Source organism: Oreochromis niloticus, linkage group LG14, assembly GCF_001858045.2.
Source record: "Oreochromis niloticus isolate F11D_XX linkage group LG14, O_niloticus_UMD_NMBU, whole genome shotgun sequence".
Taxonomy (NCBI): domain Eukaryota; kingdom Metazoa; phylum Chordata; class Actinopteri; order Cichliformes; family Cichlidae; genus Oreochromis; species Oreochromis niloticus.
The window spans coordinates 35,197,070-35,216,502 of record NC_031979.2 but is presented as its reverse complement, the minus strand read 5'-3'; the positions used below and the strand labels follow the sequence as shown (position 1 = coordinate 35,216,502).

Sequence of the window (19,433 nt, the reverse complement as noted above, 5' to 3'; positions counted from 1 at the left end):
GGAGAGTTTTACTGCAACTTCTTATCTTATCCAAAGATATTTGAAGAGAGATTGGTCCAACAGTTGATGGAAATATTAGAAAGTTTATAATGTTTCATGTGGAGACAGGAGCTCTGAGAGCGTTCATATGTAACGTGCTTAGTTGCAGGTGAGAAGGATTAAATAAACGTGGTGAGCAGGACAAAGTCCCCAAACTCAGTATCCAAGAAAACAGCTCAACCCACCAGTGTTTGATCCACCAACGAACAATATTTTCTCCACATCCAGAACAGTATCTGCATCTGGGCTTATTTGGACTATTCTCTTTTGAACATGAAGGAAATATCTCACAGTTGTTCTTATTTTAATGTGATATGTATTTGTAAAGATCACAGTCACAATCTAATGTACTCCTAGTGCCAGTTCAATGCTTGGCTGATGGGAGGGTTGCATCAGGAACAGCATTCGGTATAAAATCTGTGCCAAATGAAATATGCAGATCCATCCGCTGTGGTGACCTCGTGGGAAATAAGGGGACAGCCAGAAGTATTTTATTGAGATGTAACTCAATTAAGCACGTAAACAGATTTATTGAACTTAAAAAAATTATTTAAAGTGGATGTCTTTGTATTTTAATTAGGATTTAATTGGAAAATAATTATTTGAGCTGAATACAAATGCAGTAGCATTGCAGGGAGTGAATCTGGAACAGTTGCACTAAATTTGAGTAATTTCATAAGCCTGAGCTGCAACACGAGCATCCGTGCACGGAGGAGCTTGGATGTTATTAAAGAAAGTTATAATAGAAAGATGTCTAAACACATGTGGACACAGATGTGGTTTTCCACTGTCATTAAGACCTGTGGGTATTTTGGGTTACAGTTTTTTAGACTCTTTTAGGGGGGATTCTGTGTTTGTGTAAAGCAGCTGTATTTGCTTGGTCTTTGCACTTTTTACTGTCAGGCAGTTTGTGACCTCAGACCTAGAAAGGAGCTTTATGAAGAAGCTTAGATTACTCTAAATTTAAGTTTACATGAAAACAATTTCAGGTCTGATGCCTCACAGATGTGCTCTTTCTGTCCTCCAGAGATGTTCATGCTGTGTGTCTATGGGATGACAAAGGACCGGCCAAAATCCACCAAGCCCTCAAAGACGACATCCTCGACTTCATCAAACAAGCACAAGCTGTAAGCAGATGAACGCAGATCATGTCAGGAGGATTAGGCTGGGTCATTGTCCAAAGTTGCCCTTTTCCACATGTACTGTGATTGGTTTAGACAAGGGAACTGCTTCAGTAGAGTGACCAGGAGACTCTTTACACTCACTTGCTAACTGTGATTTTCCCCACAACATGTCATGGACTCGGTGATGGGGAGCTGGAAGGTTAAATCCTGTTTCAATGTGACCTCATCAGACATTTGGGCTCTCACATCCAGGTCCACTGTTTACAGTATAAAATGCCTTGAGATGACAGTTGTTGTGATTTAGTACTATATAAATAAATTTTGACAGCTAGGTGGTTTGGTTATCAAGCTGCATCCATATACTGTACAACTATACAGACACAGATATCTGCTAATTAGTGCAAAATAAGAGACTAATCAATTACTAGAAGCACACATGACCATAAAAAGCATGAAAACCACCAGATGTGACCTTTAATTGTCATGCTTACTCTGGAAAGGGACAAACACAGACATGTTGAGTGTGTTTGTTTGTTTGTTTTCTGGTTGATCCACATCACCTCTGTCTTGGCAGCGAGTGCTGAGCCATCAGGACGATACGGCGCTCCTCAAAGCCTACATTGTGGAGTGGAGGAAGTTCTTCACCCAGTGCGACATCCTGCCCAAACCCTTCTGTCAGCTGGAGATCACACTGATGGGAAAACAAGGCAGCAACAAGAAAACCAACATGGAGGACAGCATTGTACGCAAGGTGAGAGGTCAACATATGAGCTGAGGAACCAGAAGCACAAAAGGAAGCAGAAGGAAAACACGGTGGCTGGTGTGGACGGCTGATTGTGAAGAAAAGCTAAAAAGCAGGAGGGGATTAGATGAAAGAAGACAAGTATTTTATGAACTTTATAAAGTCATAAGTGGAAAAGGTTAGTAGGGAGGGCAGATATCAAAGTGGAAGAATAGTAAAAGGCAGAAAGGCTGTGAAAGTAAGAGGCTCACGCAGAAGAGAACATTGAATTTTAACTGTTATACGTAGACGGTGGAGAGCAGCTAAGGGTCAGTTAGCCTCAAAGTCTCGAATCAGTGAACAGCTTAAAGCATGACTCATACGATATTTATTTGATCTCTGTGAGGAAGGTCTCGGAAGTGAGGGGGATGTTGTGGGTGAGGGAGTGTGACTCAGCAGGCAGGAGGTTTTGTTAGAAGCGCTTCATAAATAAATTCGGCTTCACTATTCTCAGGTTGCAGAAAACTGATGGTAGCTTATTGTTTAACTCCCACCTTATTTTTCGCAGCTGATGCTGGACACGTGGAACGAGTCGATCTTTTCAAACATTAAGAGTCGCCTGCAGGACAGCGCCATGAAGCTGGTGCACGCCGAGCGGCTGGGCGAGGCCTTTGACTCTCAGCTCGTGATAGGCGTACGAGAGTCATATGGTAAGACACGAAGGGGGGCGGGGCATTGGTGGGTCTCCAGTTGAAGCTGTGCTTCTCCTCAGTCTCCATCACTGCTTATCCAATTTTTAAAACCCATGAATGGTGGATGTTCAAATCTGCCTCGGAAGAGTAGATAAAATAATAATAATAAGAGCCAAAAACAGTATTTTTGAAATCAAAGTGATAAATTTAGAAGGGAAAAAAATGTAAAAATATACATTGAAAATGTCAAGTTATGAGGAAACAAACTGTGTTCAGCCTTCAGTAGCCCCAATATGTCATCATAATTTATAAAAAAAAATCTTGAAAAATATAAATAAACACTTTCTTACTTCTCTCCCACCAGTCAACCTCTGCTCTAACCCGGAGGACAAGCTGCAGATCTACAGGGATAACTTTGAGAAAGCCTACCTGGACTCTACAGAGAGGTTCTACAGAACTCAGGCGCCGTCCTACCTGCAGCAGAACGGTGTCCAGAACTACATGAAATATGTACGTCACAATAGTACTGATACATATGAAATGATCCCACTAATGAATACTGAAGTCCAACTTAAAACATTTTGAGGACAGAGCGTAGAATAAAGTTGTACTCTTGGCTTTGTGCATTAATAAAAGCTTTTGTTTGAGCCTAATCTTCATTTTCTGTGTTTTTGTGTGTTTCCTTACAGGCAGATGCGAAGCTGAGGGAGGAGGAGAAGAGAGCGCTTAGATATCTAGAAACACGTCGTGAATGTAACTCTGTTCAAGCAGTAAGTGTCTTTAAGAGGAACAGAAGTGAGAAAGTTCTTTTACTGTCCTGAACGTATGTTTCCAAACTGTCCCATCATCTGCTCACATTATATTTGGGGTAGGACAGATAAGATTATTGGCCTGTGGAGAAAAGTCACATTAATGTCTTTGCCTTCATAATTTATGTATTTCTTGATCTATATAACCAACAAATTAGCAGATTTATATTTTTGATTCTATGATCTAAATCGGCACAATAATTAGTATCCATCCATCCAGCGATCCATTTTTCTAACAGCTTATCCAGTTCACGGTCGAGGGAGGGCTTGAGCTCATCCCAGATGACTTTGGGCTAAAATTATTACTAATAAGAGCTTCTCAAACTTTGGAAATCAGGGACTCCTCCTTACAGGGGTTAAAATTTTTCCAAGGGCCGCCTTACGATCCTCATGCTGATAAAACTCTACACTTTAGCTTGGCTAACTTCATTTGCTACCACTTGAAGAGACACAACCCATTTTGGTCTTCCATCGTCATTCTCGATAAAGCCAAACTCAAACTTAACTGTCGTCATACTTTCTAATTTTAGCTGGTTTGGCTTGGACTTAAAAATGTGTCCATTGTGCTAATTAGCTCAGCCCCGGGTGATGCGCATGTATTTATGTGCCACGACATGTTTTCGCAGACCCCCAGTATATGGCTCGCAGACCCCTTGGGGTCCAGGCACCCCAATTTGAGAGCCACTGTTATAATGAATAAATGAACATAATGAATAAGCTAATTAAAGTTTATTCTGCCACCCGCCTGCATGCTGCCGGCATCGCTGCCAGAAAGAGAGACAGCTTTTTTATTTCTGGAGTTCACCTAAAATCAAACGGCTTTCATTTGATTTTAATTGAGTTGTGCTGTCGCTGTGTCGATACACCTGAGGGTGGATGGAAGGAGACGCTTTTCTTCATGTTTAAGCTTGTTGAACAGGTGCTTTCATGAAGAAAGGATTGTCATGGACTTTTTACCCTCTCAGGTTTAATTCTGACTGCAGTAAAAAGTACTGCTGGTGCTGACTCAGCTCCACCTGCTTTCACCATCTTGGTTGCCGTGCTGGCTCTTTGCTTCAAACTTCTGTTTTGTTGTCACATTTTTTGTTGTGGAGAAATGGGGCCTGCTTGGGCTCCTAAATATGTTTTGCAGCCTGCGTATGCTTCCTTTAACGCAAATCTTCTGACTGCAAAAAAAACCAACTTGTCATATCTTGTTACACCTACGACTTCACGTGTGAAGGTGTAGGTGTAACAAGATAATGTAGCAACAACTCCACCTGTGAAGTCGTAGGTACGACTGGAGGAAACAGCCTCATTTCAGCAGCTCATCACTAAACTTTTTCTCAGTCGTCCATTGGTTGTGTTGAACCCTCCTGTGTCTGCTTTTCTTCATTTGGCCTTTCTTTTAGGGTCACTTCCTGTGTTGGTTTCAGCTTAAACACTGAATTTCTGGAGTCTTGTTAAATGTACGTGCTGCCGTTTAATTTATATCTTGTCCTAACAGCAGTCTGTATGTTCTGTGTGTCCTCACAGCTGATGGAGTGTTGCGTGAACGCTCTGGTGACCTCGTTCAAAGAGACGATCCTCGCCGAATGTCCAGGAATGATCAAACGCAACGAGACAGTCAGTGAGTACTTCTGCACCGTCACTGCTGAAGTTAACTCGGTTGATTCGCACTACAAATTTTAACATCTGCTGAAAATAGTGGCTTTGAAATTCACTGCTGCATCAGTCAGGGTAGATTTAAAAATAGAAACTGCTTCTGCTCTGGTTTCCTACATGTAGAGCTGTTTGTTCACCAACCACAGTCAGGGCTCGTGAGCATTTACAACACAAGTTGTATTTTTTAGTAGAAGGATTTATAATTTCATGAACAAATTCAGCTTACTCTTTAAGTTGGCAAAAATCATTATGAGGACTTGAATTATGGCAGTCCTCAGCCATCTGGGCTTTCAGTGAGCCAGAAAGAGCAGGAAGTTTTAGTGTCATCCCACGTGCTTCTTGTCCAGTGTGTGACGCTGATTTTCTCTGGAGCAGAGCTGCACCTCATGTTTTCACTGATGGACAAGGTTCCCAACGGGATCGAGCCCATGCTGAAAGACCTGGAGGAGCATATCATCAGTGCTGGACTAGCGGACATGGTGGCTGCTGCCGAGACTATCACTACTGTACGTGCACAAACACACACTTCAGCAACCACGGTCACTCGAAGACGAATCAGTCAGTTCCTGTAGCTGTTCCCCTCAGAGTCGGCTCAATGTTTTCTATTTAATGAAGCCATGCAAATACATTTAACATAGTTACAGCCCTCACAGTGTGTACGGGTGAAATTTGGCACATTGAAAGTTGCTCTTTTTCTTTAAGTTCAAGGTTTTGACTCCTTTGTTGTACTCGGGAAACATTCATAGTATGAATAAACCTTGCATGGCTTCATTTTAAAAATCAGCTGATATAAGTGGAAACGTTTTTGAGATTTAAAATAATTTTTTTGTATTTTGTTTGTTGGCATGTTTGAAAGATGAGAGATGAAAGTTAATATTCGAGGTCTGCTCTGACAGCATGCTCAGTCATTTTAAATGTGTGTGTGTTTGTCCAGGACTCTGAAAAGTATGTGGAGCAGCTGCTGACTTTGTTTAACCGCTTCAGTAAGCTGGTAAAGGAGGCTTTCCAGGATGACCCACGCTTCCTCACAGCAAGAGATAAGGTCTGTTTTTTCTGACTTCCAAAGAAGTCACTCCTTTAAGTTTTAATATCCAGCGATATTTAAATGAGAATGTGCAGGCCTGAGCATTCTTCACAGGTCAGAGCCAGGGTCAGGTGGAGCGTTTGGGCTGGTATTTTGGTCAAAGTTCATGTGAACAGGTTTCACTTTTACAGTGTCAGTGCTGCAGCACAGCTTCAGAATAGCAGGAGGGTTCTGCACGAGTACTCCAGGTTCATAAGAACTTAACTGTAGCTTTATTTAGCCAATGTCCTCTACCGGGAAGAAAAATGATCCGGTGTTCACACATGTGGATTCATCGTACTGTCACAGCCTGATCTGTGCTGATTCGAGGAGGTTTCTGCTAAAATAAACAGAACGTCTTAACTCAGGACAGCATGGACTACTGGAGGTGGGGGCTGCTGGGATCTCTGTTAGGGTTACAGTAAAAATCAAACACCATCACATGTTATTTTGTTCAGCTGTTAGCTGGTTTATCAAGGACTTCGGGAATCTTTAGTCTGCTGTGCTTTTACTTAAACCACTAGTGAAGAAATCGAAAATTGTTTCAATTTATTGTCTGAAATTGAATGTTTTCAGGGCTCTTCAATATTTTAAGAATTGTTTTTCTCAGTGCGGTGGTATTTTCTGTTACCTCGCAGGCTTACAAAGCGGTCGTCAATGATGCCACAATCTTCAAACTGGAGCTGCCGATGAAACAGAAAGGGTACGTTTGGTCACTGTGGGTCTTAAATCGCTCGTCGCTGGTTAAAACTGGTCACAGTGTTGATGTGTGTGTGCGTGCGTGCGCATAAATGTGTGAATGCATTTCCCTGTTGAATCAGGGTGGGAATGAAGACTCAGCCGGAGTCAAAGTGTCCGGAGCTGCTGGCAAACTACTGTGACATGCTGCTAAGGAAAACCCCGCTCAGCAAGAAACTGACCTCAGAGGAAATCGAGCTCAAACTCAAAGAAGTGGTGAGTCTTATCTCAGAGCATGTCAGTCCATTTATGACTTCCCCTTCTCTCGTTCTCTCGCAGATTCATGCTTTTCTCTTCCCTCCTTGCAGCTCTTGGTGCTGAAATACGTCCAGAACAAAGACGTGTTCATGCGTTACCACAAAGCTCACCTGACCAGGCGCCTGATCCTGGACATTTCTGCCGACAGCGAGATTGAAGAGAACATGGTGGAGTGGCTGAGAGTGAGTTCAGCTTATGTTGAATTTTCAGCAGCAGAGTCATAAAATCACTCCTGGTTTCAGCAAATATCAGCATGCCTTTATTACTCTAAACTTTTTTCTGTTAAACAAAAAATTACATCCATGTTTTTGTCTTAACACAAAGTGTTCAATTCAATTCAATTTTATTTATACAGCACCAAATCACAACAACAGTCGCCTCAAGGCGCTTTATATTGTAAGGTAGATTCTACAATAATACATACAGAGAAAAACCCAACAGTCAAATGACCCCTTATAAGCAAGCACTTTGGCGACAGTGGGAAGGAAAAACTCCTTTTAACAGGAAGAAACCTCCAGCAGAACCAGGCTCAGGGAGGGGCGGGGCCATCTGCCAGTTGGGGAGAGAGAAGGAAGACAGGATAAAAGACACGCTGTAGAAGAGAGCCAGAGATATTTATGATTCAATGCAGAGAGGTCTATTAACATACTCAGTAGCCTACGCCTTTTGCAGCATAACTAAGGAAGGATTCAGGGTCACCTGATCCAGCCCTAACTATATGCTTTAGTAAAAAGGAAAGTGTTAAGCCAGTTTTAAGTACTTGTATTCTTTCTGGGTTTCCTGTAAGTGATTTATGTTTTTGTGCTTATGCAAAACATCTGCTCTTCCCAGCGCAGAAAAACTGGTTACTTGATAGAGACGAAGACTTTGGTTCTTTTAAATATTTTATCACATCATGCCATGTGATGTAAATCTGATGTTTAACAACCAAATTACCCGTTTGTCTGATTCTTTTCCTTCCTGTGTGTGTCTGTGTGTGGCTGTAGGAAGTAGGAATGCCTGCTGATTATGTGAACAAGCTTGCCAGGATGTTTCAGGACATCAAGGTGTCAGAGGACCTCAATCAGGTCTTCAAAGAGATGCACAAACACAACAAGCTGGCACTGCCAGGTAACACACACACACACACACTCTGTAGCATACAGCGCAACTATTTTTATGCTGACCTGCGTTAGCTATACCATACATCTGCGATATTATGTGTAGCATGGTGCCGCACATGTCTCGGACAGTTAAAGCACAATTTGATTATGACATGTCACGTATTAAACTGAGCGTAAACGGTTTCTCGTGATTTTTCACTTCATCTTTCCCTCTCCGTGCAGCGGACAGCGTGAACATTAAGATCCTGAACGCTGGCGCCTGGTCACGAAGCAGTGAGAAGGTTTTTGTCTCGCTGCCCACAGAGCTGGAGGACCTGATCCCCGAAGTGGAGGACTTCTACAAGAGGAATCACAGCGGTCGGAAGCTCCACTGGCATCACCTCATGTCCAACGGCATTGTGAGTGTGTGGAATAAAGCAGAGTTCCTGCTCCCATGAAGAGCAGAAAACATGAATCTCCTGGAAAATGGAAACTGAAATCTGAATACATTTTTCTGTTTTTCTCCTCTCTTCTTTGTTTATCTGTCATCCATACAAATTTGTTCTAATTTTTTCTGCACGTGCAAAAAACAGGGCATCTTCCTGTCTGTACATTTCAGAATAAAAGCCCAGAGATATAGCAGTGTGGGAGATTCTGGGAATTTAAATAAAATTGTATTTTTGTTTTTTACAAATTAGGAAATACAAGATTATTTTTGTTTCTTAACACCTTCTTTTATGAAGAACGGCTGATATTTGGAGTTAAGGGAACTCTAAATCTTTGATTTTATTATCAAACAGGACAGGTGATACTCTCTCAGTTTTACTCATATTTTCATTAACTTTTCTCCTTCAGACTTTTGTTATCTCTGTGATCTTTTTTCTGGTCACCTCCGTTTACACTTTCCAGTTTTCAAACGGAGATTCTTTGGGTCACATGGAAAAGTTAGAAAAAGAGTTTAACTTGACTGTCTTTTGGAAGTGCTGGTTGGGACTACTGAAGAGTTATTCTGGTGTATTTTTTAGCAAAGCTGCTGCCCACTTCTACAGCTCAGCGAGTGTTTTCTCTTTAGAAGACATCGGGCTGCCAAACCAAACTGACACTCGCCTTCTCTTCCTTGTCCTTTGGTTCTCCTCTGATCAGATCACCTTTAAAAATGAAGTGGGGCAGTACGACCTGGAGGTGACGACGTTCCAGCTCGCCGTGTTGTTTGCCTGGAATCAGAGACCCAGAGAGCGAATCAGCTTCGAGAACCTCAAACTGGCCACAGAGCTGCCTGACGCAGAGCTACGCCGAACACTCTGGGTCAGACCGAAATTCTTCACTTACAAGTTAAACCAGAAACATCGAGGATTTAAAAGTTACTGAGGTTGAATCAGTTCTTCGTAACTTGTAGTAGAGAGAACGCTGCCTGTATTGCAAAGCCATCCACCCAGTGGAGATTGCAGATGTTTAAACAACACTGAGATTTGGTTAAAAAGTGAAAAGACTTAGACACAATTTTACTTTTTTTAACTTTGTTTGAAAAGTGAAAGGACATCTATTCCTGCCCGACTCTTTGGACAACAGGCAGGTTTGAACCCAGAATCAGCCGTGCTCAGCGCTGTTACCACTGCCTGTACTTCATTTTTATTTTAAGTCTCTTAAGATTAGAAATGTCTTTTGCAGCAGTGTCCCGGCAAAGGCAGGCATCGGGTCAACCAGCAGTGGTTACATAGATTAATAATGCATGCAACAACACGAAAGAAGTTTAAACATGTATCAATAATGAAAATGCTGAATGACATAAAAACATGGTAACAGGTAACTGTCACAGTTATCTCTGACCACAAGGGGGCAGTAATGTTCCAGCAGCCTTGAAGTAACTGTCTGCAGGTCAGTTAAAATGAGCTTAATGCTGTTTAACATGAGCAGCTCTTTTAGGTTTGGTTTATTTTGCAGCTAATTCCACAGAGAAGGAGCCTGTGAACGCCTAAGATGGGAACAGACCAAGAATGGACTTATTAAGAACACACCAGTTGCTGATTCTAGGGAAAGACAAAAAACATCCTAACCAAAAATCCAATGAAACTTAAGCAACAGTTATGCCCACAGAAAATCAGTGGTGATTAAATAAGAGTTGAGCTGTCCTTTAACACGCATATACTGGCAGTATTTGTGGCGGATAATGATGGTAAAGTTTAACTTCAGGTCTCCTGCTCTCTCCTCACTGTGCAGTCTCTGGTCGCCTTCCCAAAGCTGAAGAGGCAGGTGTTGTCTTACGACCCACCAGTGAGCTCACCCAAAGACTTCACAGACGGCACGCTCTTCTATGTCAACCAGGAGTTCTCTCTCATGTAGGTCTTGGCATTTATACAAATCTTAACCTCTGGAAACGATGTCGACATGTTTAAATGTTTCATTGTTATTATAATCCACTCATGTACGGAGTAACTAAAGCTCTCCGCTATATCACAGCTGTGTAAGTCCCAATATTCAGATACTGATCTGTGTCTAAATGTCAACATTTTTCTCAGTAAAAACTCCAAAGTCCAGAAGCGGGGAAAGATCAATTTGATTGGTCGTCTGCAGCTGACCACAGAGCGAATGAGAGAAGAGGAGAATGAAGGAATCGTTCAGCTCAGAATACTCAGAACTCAGGTACGGAAACACTCCGCCCACACAGACTGTGTGCAGCCTTGATGGCTGCAGGGCAGAGATGCTTCAACTCTGCTGCTTCTCATCAGCTCATCTGGGGCATGAGCAGGATATGGCTCGACAACAGTGCTGGGTGTTGCCGTTATCACATTACATTTTTCAGCAATGTAAAACCTGACTGTACTAAATTCACTAATTACATTACAGTTATAGTTATGTCATTACCTGCATTACAAAAGTTGAAAAAAATTAAACGATTTTCTTTTCTTCTTCATGTTTTTCACTTGCGCTGCAATGAGCTGATTTCAGTTTGTATGTGGGAGGAAGAAAATTGTGACGTTGTACAGCTTTGAGGAGTGGAGATATAAACATTACTTTTATTTTTATTGCACGAAAAAAAACCCACTTCAGCAAACATCTGCACAGCCAGCATACTAACGCTAAGCTAGCTGTATCCACACGTAAACACTACAAGAAAGTTCGTATGTGTGTCCTCAGTAGTTATTTATGTGGGATTTGTGTTTGAGACTGTAGCCTCAGGTTTATGTTGTTAACTGGTAATTATGTGACAGTGCGTTTCAGGACATTTTACAGAGTAATGATAAGGCAATGTAACGAGTAGCGTAGCAAATTACTTCCTGCGACAAGTAAGAAAGTAACTTACTGCGTCATGTTTGAGGAAAGTAATAAGTAATGTGTAATGCAGTACTTTTCTTGAGTAAAAACTCTGCTCAACAACCAGAACTGGCCCAAAAATGTCCAAACAGCAATTCTAAAATGAAAACAAAGAAATCCCAAAGAGAGAGAAACCAAGGAAGGTCGGCTTTATCTTAAGGAATCTCAAGATGCTGTTTAAATTGATTCCAACAGAGGGCGCTCTACTTATATGCAAACAAACCATAAACTATATATAAATGATGGAAATACCCAGTGTAACGTCACATATTGTTTTCTAGACTTTGCATTTTCAAACTTTTCACATTTTATTCACCAAAACTGAAGCATAAACTTTAACATCCTTAACTTTTAGTGCTGATTAAATCCAAATGGGTTTGTTATTTAGTATAAATAAATAAATAAATAAATAAAACACTCTCATACAGAGAAGGAGTGAAACTGTCCAGGACAAAAATGTTTTATAGGAGAAGGTTGTTAACGTATCTGAGGAGTCTGTGGGGACTGACCAAGAGCCAGATTCTAGAGCTGAAAAGGAAGCCAAAAACTGCAGTTCCTCTAATGGCCACATGAGACTAGCTCCAAACGGGTTCAGTGCCCAACAACTACCAGTTTCACCCTAAATAACTTTATTTAAACTCACCCATTCAGATGATTGAGTCAGGAGTTGATGGACAGGTGTAATACTGACCTGTGGAGTCTGCTAGGCCTCATCAATTAAGTCCAAAAGTGGGTGATGTCATCGTAGCTACATCTTTTCAAGTGGCCACTAGAGGAACTGCAGACTCGTCCATAGAGAATTTACGCCACAATTCACCAAATGCCCATGTGCCTAAGTGGCAGACTTCAAAGAATTATAACAGGAACAGAGTATAATCCAGGTTTAAATCAGTACGACCCTATAAATGAAATGCCGTCCATCCCTGGTCTACACAGCTGTAAAGTTCTAACATTTCATTTTCTTTCCTCTCCAGGAGGCCATCATCCAAATCATGAAGATGAGGAAGCGGATCAGCAACGCCCAGCTGCAGACGGAGCTGGTGGAGATCCTGAAGAACATGTTTCTGCCTCAGAAAAAGATGATAAAAGAGCAGATCGAGTGGCTCATTGAGCATAAATACATAAAGAGGGACGAGGCGGACATCAACACCTTCATCTACATGGCCTAGGCAGCGAGCACGGAGTGTGTGTTTTGCTGTTTTTTACGACTGGCCTGCATCTGGCGCTTTAAAACCTGCGAGATGAGACAGACGAGGAGTTAAAGGATGTGTTTGAAGAAGGAGAAGAGGGTCGGGAGCGCGCTGAAGGACACGGAAAAGCCTTTTTAACAAAACTGTGGCTATTGTTTGTGTTTGTGAGACGCCAGTGTGTTACCGGAGTGTCATTTCAAGCCGTAGCGTTGAGTCATCTGGCCGTGTGTTTGTCCCTGCTGCCCTCTAGTGTCTGCTCAGAGGAGAGGAACGGCGGCATGCGCTGTCCGCCAGCAGCTCAGAAGAAGAAAAAATAGTGATGTAATTGAATACTTCCTGCCTTACTTTCATCAGCAGTGGACTGCGGAGAAGGAGGTGGAGGAGTGAGGACAGAAAAGGAGAACAAAGCTGATATCAGTCCTTTGCTTTCACTTCATGCGACGGCTGCCATCTTAGCTGCAGCCACTTAGCATCCCTCCTGTCCTACACTGATCTAATACTCAAAGAGGGAATGCAGAGTGAAAGCTGCCATCGAGGAGGAGAGAGACGAGTTCAAACTACCGAGGAGTATTTTGCCAAATCGTGTGTGTGTGTTTGAGTGCATGGTGTGTATCTGATCTTTTAGTTGTGCGTGTTTGTATGTGTGTGTGCACTTTCAACAGCATGCTGCTCTATGATTTTTTTTTTCCCCCTTCAGTGGAGAATCTGTCACATTTTGTGGTTGTATCGGAAAGGGTTGGGAATTTAAATGCTGGTATTCAGATTTTCTTTTGTGATCCCCTGACCGGGCTGCAGGTGACGTCGTCTTTGCAGAGCCTCAAGAACAAAACGAAAAAGTGTAACTGCCCCAGTGTGTGAGGTCTGGACTGTGCACGCACTCAGATGGAAGTTCAATGTCTAAATTTTTACCTCATTCATTGTAAGAGTGTCTTCTTTTTTCCTTTTCTTTTTGCACAGTTGGAGAAAACCACACAGCTGCTCAGTTGCTTTTACTTAAGGTTTGAATGAGCTGCTGGTTTTTGGACCTTTTTCCAAAGCAGAACACTGTCTGAGTTTGTGTGATGTGTGCGCACTGCCCTTTTGTTCTCCCTCTCTGCCTGAACTCTCAGAAACCTACAAATCACCGTCAGCCCATAAACCTTCATAGTGTTTGAAGCAAAGCAACAATTTAGTCCCTTTAAAGCAGCTCTCACAATTCTGCAGCCATAACTTTAATTCCGTTATCACCGGGACATAAAAACTATTTAGAATTGTCAGTTTGTCTCTGAATCACAAAAGCCTTTAAAAGATTGCTGACTGCCTCAAAACAAGCTGAGCTTATTCTACACACTCACACAGCTTTTCAGCTCGGTCCAGAGTAACAACACGATTGTTTCTCATCACACCAGAGCTCTGAATTTGCTCCATGCTAATGGAGATGGAGTAAATGATGAAAAAGTGAAAACTTTCCCCTTTTTATTACCATAATGAGGACCTAGAAACACCTGCCACCACACAGGTGAAGTTCCTAACGTATGCTGGGGTTTTAGGGGGAATTAAATAAAACAAAATCACAGGATGTATCAGGAGGTCGGACCAAAAAATAATTTTTAGAGATGGAAGTTGTGCTGTACAGCAGATCCATTACACTTTATATAAATGGTAAATGGCCTGTATTTGTATAGCGCTTATCATAAACCTGGCACAGGACGAGACCTTAAAGAAAAAAGACAACTATGAACTTCCTGTTCGGGCTAATGTGCTATTTCCCTATGTTAAAGAATTCAGAGACCTTTGGGAGGTGACCGTGCACTGCAGTAAACACTGTGTTACATACAGTAAAGGCACAGAGGCTGTTTTATCATATTTAACCCAAATCTTTGCATTTTCCATACAATCTATAAACATTTGATAAGCTTATACTCGCATAAGACCAACTTAAATGAAAAACATGTTGAGGAGAAACAGTAATCCAGTGTCTGATTGGTGGAGGGCACCAAAAAATTCCACCAAACAGGAAACAACCCTGGAAAAGTAACGAGTTCTTCTTCTACTCTTTCTCACCTGATTGTAATTTGCCGCTGTAGCCTCTGCGTCATCTTCAAAATGAGTGTGAAAATGTAGTTTGTCAGCTGACCGGTCAGTGAATGCGAGATCAGCTGCAGTGAATTATAGAGAATAAAAAGCTGCTGGGGTAAATATGAAGCACCGGGGTCATTACATGGAAAACCAATCAGTGCCCTCCACCACTCAGAATCAGCTGATTTTGTTTCTGTAAAATTACTTTAGTGTATTTAATGAAGACATGTAAAACTTTACCTCACACTATGATTTTTGGGGGGAAGTTGCAGACCCTTAAAGTACACAGGGTTGAGTGGAAGACTGAACTTTTTAATTTATTGATTTCCAGCATTTTTGAGCCCTCGTAACTCCAGATTAACTTCACACCCACTCCATGTGTCATCATCTTAACAGAGTTTTAGTTTTTTCCATGATTTTTGGACACGACATACTGTGCATCATACTTCCAGTGGCTACAAAACTATTTTACTTTAATGTCTATAATTCCGAGTAACAGAACCAGGTTTTGGTATCCTGGAGAAAAAGTGCATTTTGGGTAAACCTTCAGTTGTCATCTCACCATGAGGGATGGGTGGATGATCAAACCATGTTATGGCATGTAAAGGTTTCATTTTTAGCTACGTTTTGATGCCAAGCTCACCTTCAGAGGTGATCCCTTCATATTAAAAAAATGTGGTTGATTTTTATCAGTTGCACTGGGAATCGTTTTGCTCTTGTTGAACTGAGAATCAAATCCTGTGAGCAGTGAGGAAAAAGAAAGACGACCGTGAATGTGTGGGGTTGTTTTTTGTTTGTTTTTTAATATTTATTCTGTATTTATGAGGAATGTTACTTTTTTTGTCCATTTTTTTCTTGCTTTGTTTTTGCAAACATGTCTGTTGCCGTTGCAGTACTGACTTAAACAGTACCGACTTACTGACGCTCTCTCCTCTGTTTCAGCCTGCAAAAAAAAAAAACTGTTAGTCTAATTTATTTCACTTTCCACATAAAGATTTATCTGCAATTTTGTCCAAATGCTGAAGCCGCTTTTAAGTTTGTTACTACGACACCATGATGTTGAGAATAATCCATTTTACACACTGACGTGCAAAAAAAACATTTTAAAAAACGCTGGAGTTTTCTGATTATTGTAAACTCTTCTGAATGCAGTGAGGCTGTCTGCCTCAGGTTTCACCTGAGATGAAACTAACTCCACATGTCAGTCGCATTATATGCAGTTTTATTCTCTATGCACAGGCCTGGCTCACTTAGTTTTTTTTTTCTTTTTCTTTTTTTGTTTTTTTGCAGATGATACCCTGTTGTATTTTTAAACACATTTGAGGACACCGGGGGACTTTAATGAGTTCTTTCTTTGTGTGATCTGTGAGGAAAACACTCATTTAATTATATTCAGTCTCATCTGTCTCTGTGTTAGTCAGTAGGGGGTTTCTTCCTTTGGCTTTCTGAACAGAAAAATCTATCCCAAAACTCTTAAGTCTCAGTGCTGGGCTGCTTTATTCTTATTTTCTGTCAAAGTTGAGGAGTTAAACAGTTAAACCTGCAGTAATCTGTCACACAAAGCACAGAGACGTGCAGCCGAACTGCCACAAAATCCCAAATAAGGTGCACCATCTAACCTCTTATTCCGCTTGTTCCGGTGGTTTTAGAGATATGGTTTGCCTAAAAACATCTAAAAAAGAAGAATTGCTCCACGACTATCAGGTCAGCATGCATGATCTCTGTCTTTTAGGATAGTTAAAACCTAAAAATCTAATCTGTGTGTCTCATACTGTGCATGTGTTAAGCTGCTTTACCCTGCTTACAGGTTATCTGCAACCTGCTTTGCAACCCACCAATACTCAAGCTCCATTTTTTGTTTTTTTGTTTTTAAACTGCTGTTTCAGATTTATTCAGTTTCAGATCCACAGTCGTAGGTGACATGACTAGATGGGTTTATTTATAGGCTTAAATCCTCAAATCCACATACAGCTAACTGGATGAAAGGCGTTTCTCAATAACTGGACCCAGCACACTAAATATTTTTGGGGTGGCTCCTTCCTTTATTGTTTCTGATAAGCATCTTTTTCTGATTAACTTCTGGCCTCAAGGTGTACTGTGTCTTTTTGATTGAAGAAGTTCCAACAATCACAGAAACTTGGTCTGAAAATCATTCTTTAGATGGTGGATACTCAGAAATGATAACTAAGAAATTCAAGTTTGTTAATCTGTCAGTAATCTGTAGTTGGAGGGGGAAAATGTCACCAGTGAGATTACAGAAGGGCATCAAGGTACAAAGCTGGTTTTGCACTTAGAAACCTCCAAAAATGTTTCAGGAACTGAAACAAAATTTCAGCTTTGAATCTGCCATTTAATTATTTTTTTCTCTTTTGTTTTTCTCAGACTTCACCTCACTGTTGATAGAAATTATCCTACTGATGCTCAGCTCATAGCCGGGCTAGTGGTTGTCTTCAAAGTTTAAGACTGAAATAACAACCATCCATCCATTTTCTTCTGTTTATCCTTGTCAGGGTCACTGTGACCCCAGCTTGATTCATTCATATAAGCACTTTTATTCTGTGCTTTCTTAAGCATAGTTTTCATTCATCATCCCATGGATGTGTTGGAGAGTAGCTTGGGGCTGGTATCCTGCCCAAGGATACTTGGTATCTAGACTGGAGCAGCCAGGGAACCAGCAACTTTACAGTTATAAGATGACCTGCTCTACTTCCTGACATAGAAATCTAAATCTTCTAAATTTAGCTCAGGCATTCATGAATCCAGATGATGTTTGTAATCTTCTCACTTGTTCTGAAATTTATAAGTTTTAACTTATAAGCAGAGGTATCTGGAACAACTTCATACCAAGCAGTCAGATGTATTTGTGGCTTCCAGAGGGTTGGGTTACTGTAACTCTGATGTCCTTTCTATTCAGCCCCTCACAGAAAATTGTACAAATCCTTTTTGGTCTTTGTGGGGTTTTTTGTCCTGTTAATTTTTGACATCAGCTTTATTTGTTAATGTTTGGAAAGTTTGCTGTTATAGTACCAACAACAGAAGAGCTCAGTCTGACTCACTCCTTGCTTACTTGACAACTTTGGGTTTGAATTCAAAGAAAGTTAAGGCATCCTTCCCTGTGTGGCCACACTTTGAGAAATTTAGAATTCGTTTTCTAATCACTTTAATGTTTTTTGTTTAATATGTCACTTATGTAGAAGTGAACACCTCCAGGTTAACTGAATTTCCATCCGCTTCAGCTGTGCTTTGTGTTAAGTGCTAGTTTTCAACTATTACCATGTAAACAGACTGAACTCAGAGGGTAAGCATACCTGTTGCCTGTCAGAATACGGGCTGAAGCCGAGCCTCACACATTTGAATTGTTTATACAGGCTGACAAACTTGAATTTCTTCAGAGGTTTTTCAGTTTCACTGCATCATTTCACAAGCTGTCAGTCTTCAATAAAGGGACCCTTTTATGCTTCTCACTGTATGTCATATATGTGTACTGTTAGAAGCTATTTTACTGGCTAAAATGACAGAGTAGTGTCATTTATGACCCCATTATTTAGCTTAAGGTTACTCTCCTGATCTTTTAGGAGACTATAAACTTTGCATCAGTACCAGATATTACAATAGAAACTCATGAAATGGACAGACTTGTTTTAAATGGCTCTGTCTGTGTTTATCGTACCTATACTGTTTCCTTATCTATGACGTATTCTAAGATATGTCTTAGAACTGAAGAAGCTTCTCTGAGGAGAGGTGGAACATCTTCAAGAAACTTAAAGAAATCCAGTTGCTTTTCTTTTGAAGCTCCTTAGAGTGCCATGACCTGGATGACTGGGAACCTACACAGACATTCTAAAATATTCTTAGTCATTTGTTTATTCATTAGTTTTCGATCATTTTTGTGCAAAAAGGAGTCGGCTGGACTCATTACTACATCAGCTGAGCTGTCAGTTTGGGCATTAAATGTCTGTCTCAGGGCTTCTGCAGCAGTAAATCTTTGCATTATAGCTGTGTTAGCCGTGGTTCACTACAAAACATCACAATGATTCATTCCCACTTTCAAGCACAAACGGGGATTAGAAATGGGAATTTACCCGTAATGTCTAAAAACATTAATATATTTCCTCACAACTTTCCATGATCTTTACCACACACATGGGCAAATTATATTACAGAAAACTATGAAAGGTTTTCAAAGAAGGAAACTGACAAATTGTTGGGGAAACATTTTTAAGATTTAAAAAAAACACAGCAGTAAATATAAGTATTTAGCTGAAGTCATAAATGACTCCACTCAGTCGCTTGAGTATGGCCAGAGTTCCAAATAATGGAAGAGTGTGTCTTCCACACTCTGTCTAAATGAGTGTGTCTAAATGTGCTCAGTTTCACACGTTTTTTCCCTACTTTTGGACCTATGATGTCAGTGAGAACTAATTGGCACAGAAGCCCTGCCTACTTGTTCAAGCGGCCAATCAGAAAAAACTGGATGAAAGCAGATTGTTTCAGAGTATGAATTGAAAGACTGAACGAAAATCCAGCGTTAGCTAAATAAGAATGATTTCGATCTTCGAGTCATGCAAAGCTACTCTATCAGAACCCAATCATCAAAATATGGAAATAAGCATAAGTGGACGCCTTTAAACTTCCGTAACTTCCTAAGCTAAAAATCTGTTCAGACTGTGAAATTTAAATAAAGAGAATCCCATCATTTGCAA

General features: G+C 40.9%; 1 protein-coding gene across 1 annotated transcript in view; it reads left to right on the top strand.

Annotated features, from left to right (window-relative positions):
* LOC100703753 (cullin-5) overlaps positions 1-19,433 on the top strand; it is a 24,439-nt gene extending 5,006 nt beyond the window's left edge. The window contains exons 3-19 of the mRNA XM_003456384.4: positions 1,067-1,166; positions 1,738-1,914; positions 2,453-2,594; positions 2,941-3,086; positions 3,266-3,346; positions 4,901-4,994; positions 5,405-5,535; positions 5,964-6,071; positions 6,731-6,795; positions 6,914-7,046; positions 7,139-7,270; positions 8,075-8,198; positions 8,414-8,589; positions 9,314-9,475; positions 10,388-10,506; positions 10,687-10,810; positions 12,457-19,433. Coding sequence (XP_003456432.1) covers positions 1,067-1,166; positions 1,738-1,914; positions 2,453-2,594; positions 2,941-3,086; positions 3,266-3,346; positions 4,901-4,994; positions 5,405-5,535; positions 5,964-6,071; positions 6,731-6,795; positions 6,914-7,046; positions 7,139-7,270; positions 8,075-8,198; positions 8,414-8,589; positions 9,314-9,475; positions 10,388-10,506; positions 10,687-10,810; positions 12,457-12,651 — 2,209 coding nt within the window. The 3' untranslated portion in view covers positions 12,652-19,433. The remainder of the gene's footprint in view (positions 1-1,066; positions 1,167-1,737; positions 1,915-2,452; positions 2,595-2,940; positions 3,087-3,265; positions 3,347-4,900; positions 4,995-5,404; positions 5,536-5,963; positions 6,072-6,730; positions 6,796-6,913; positions 7,047-7,138; positions 7,271-8,074; positions 8,199-8,413; positions 8,590-9,313; positions 9,476-10,387; positions 10,507-10,686; positions 10,811-12,456) is intronic.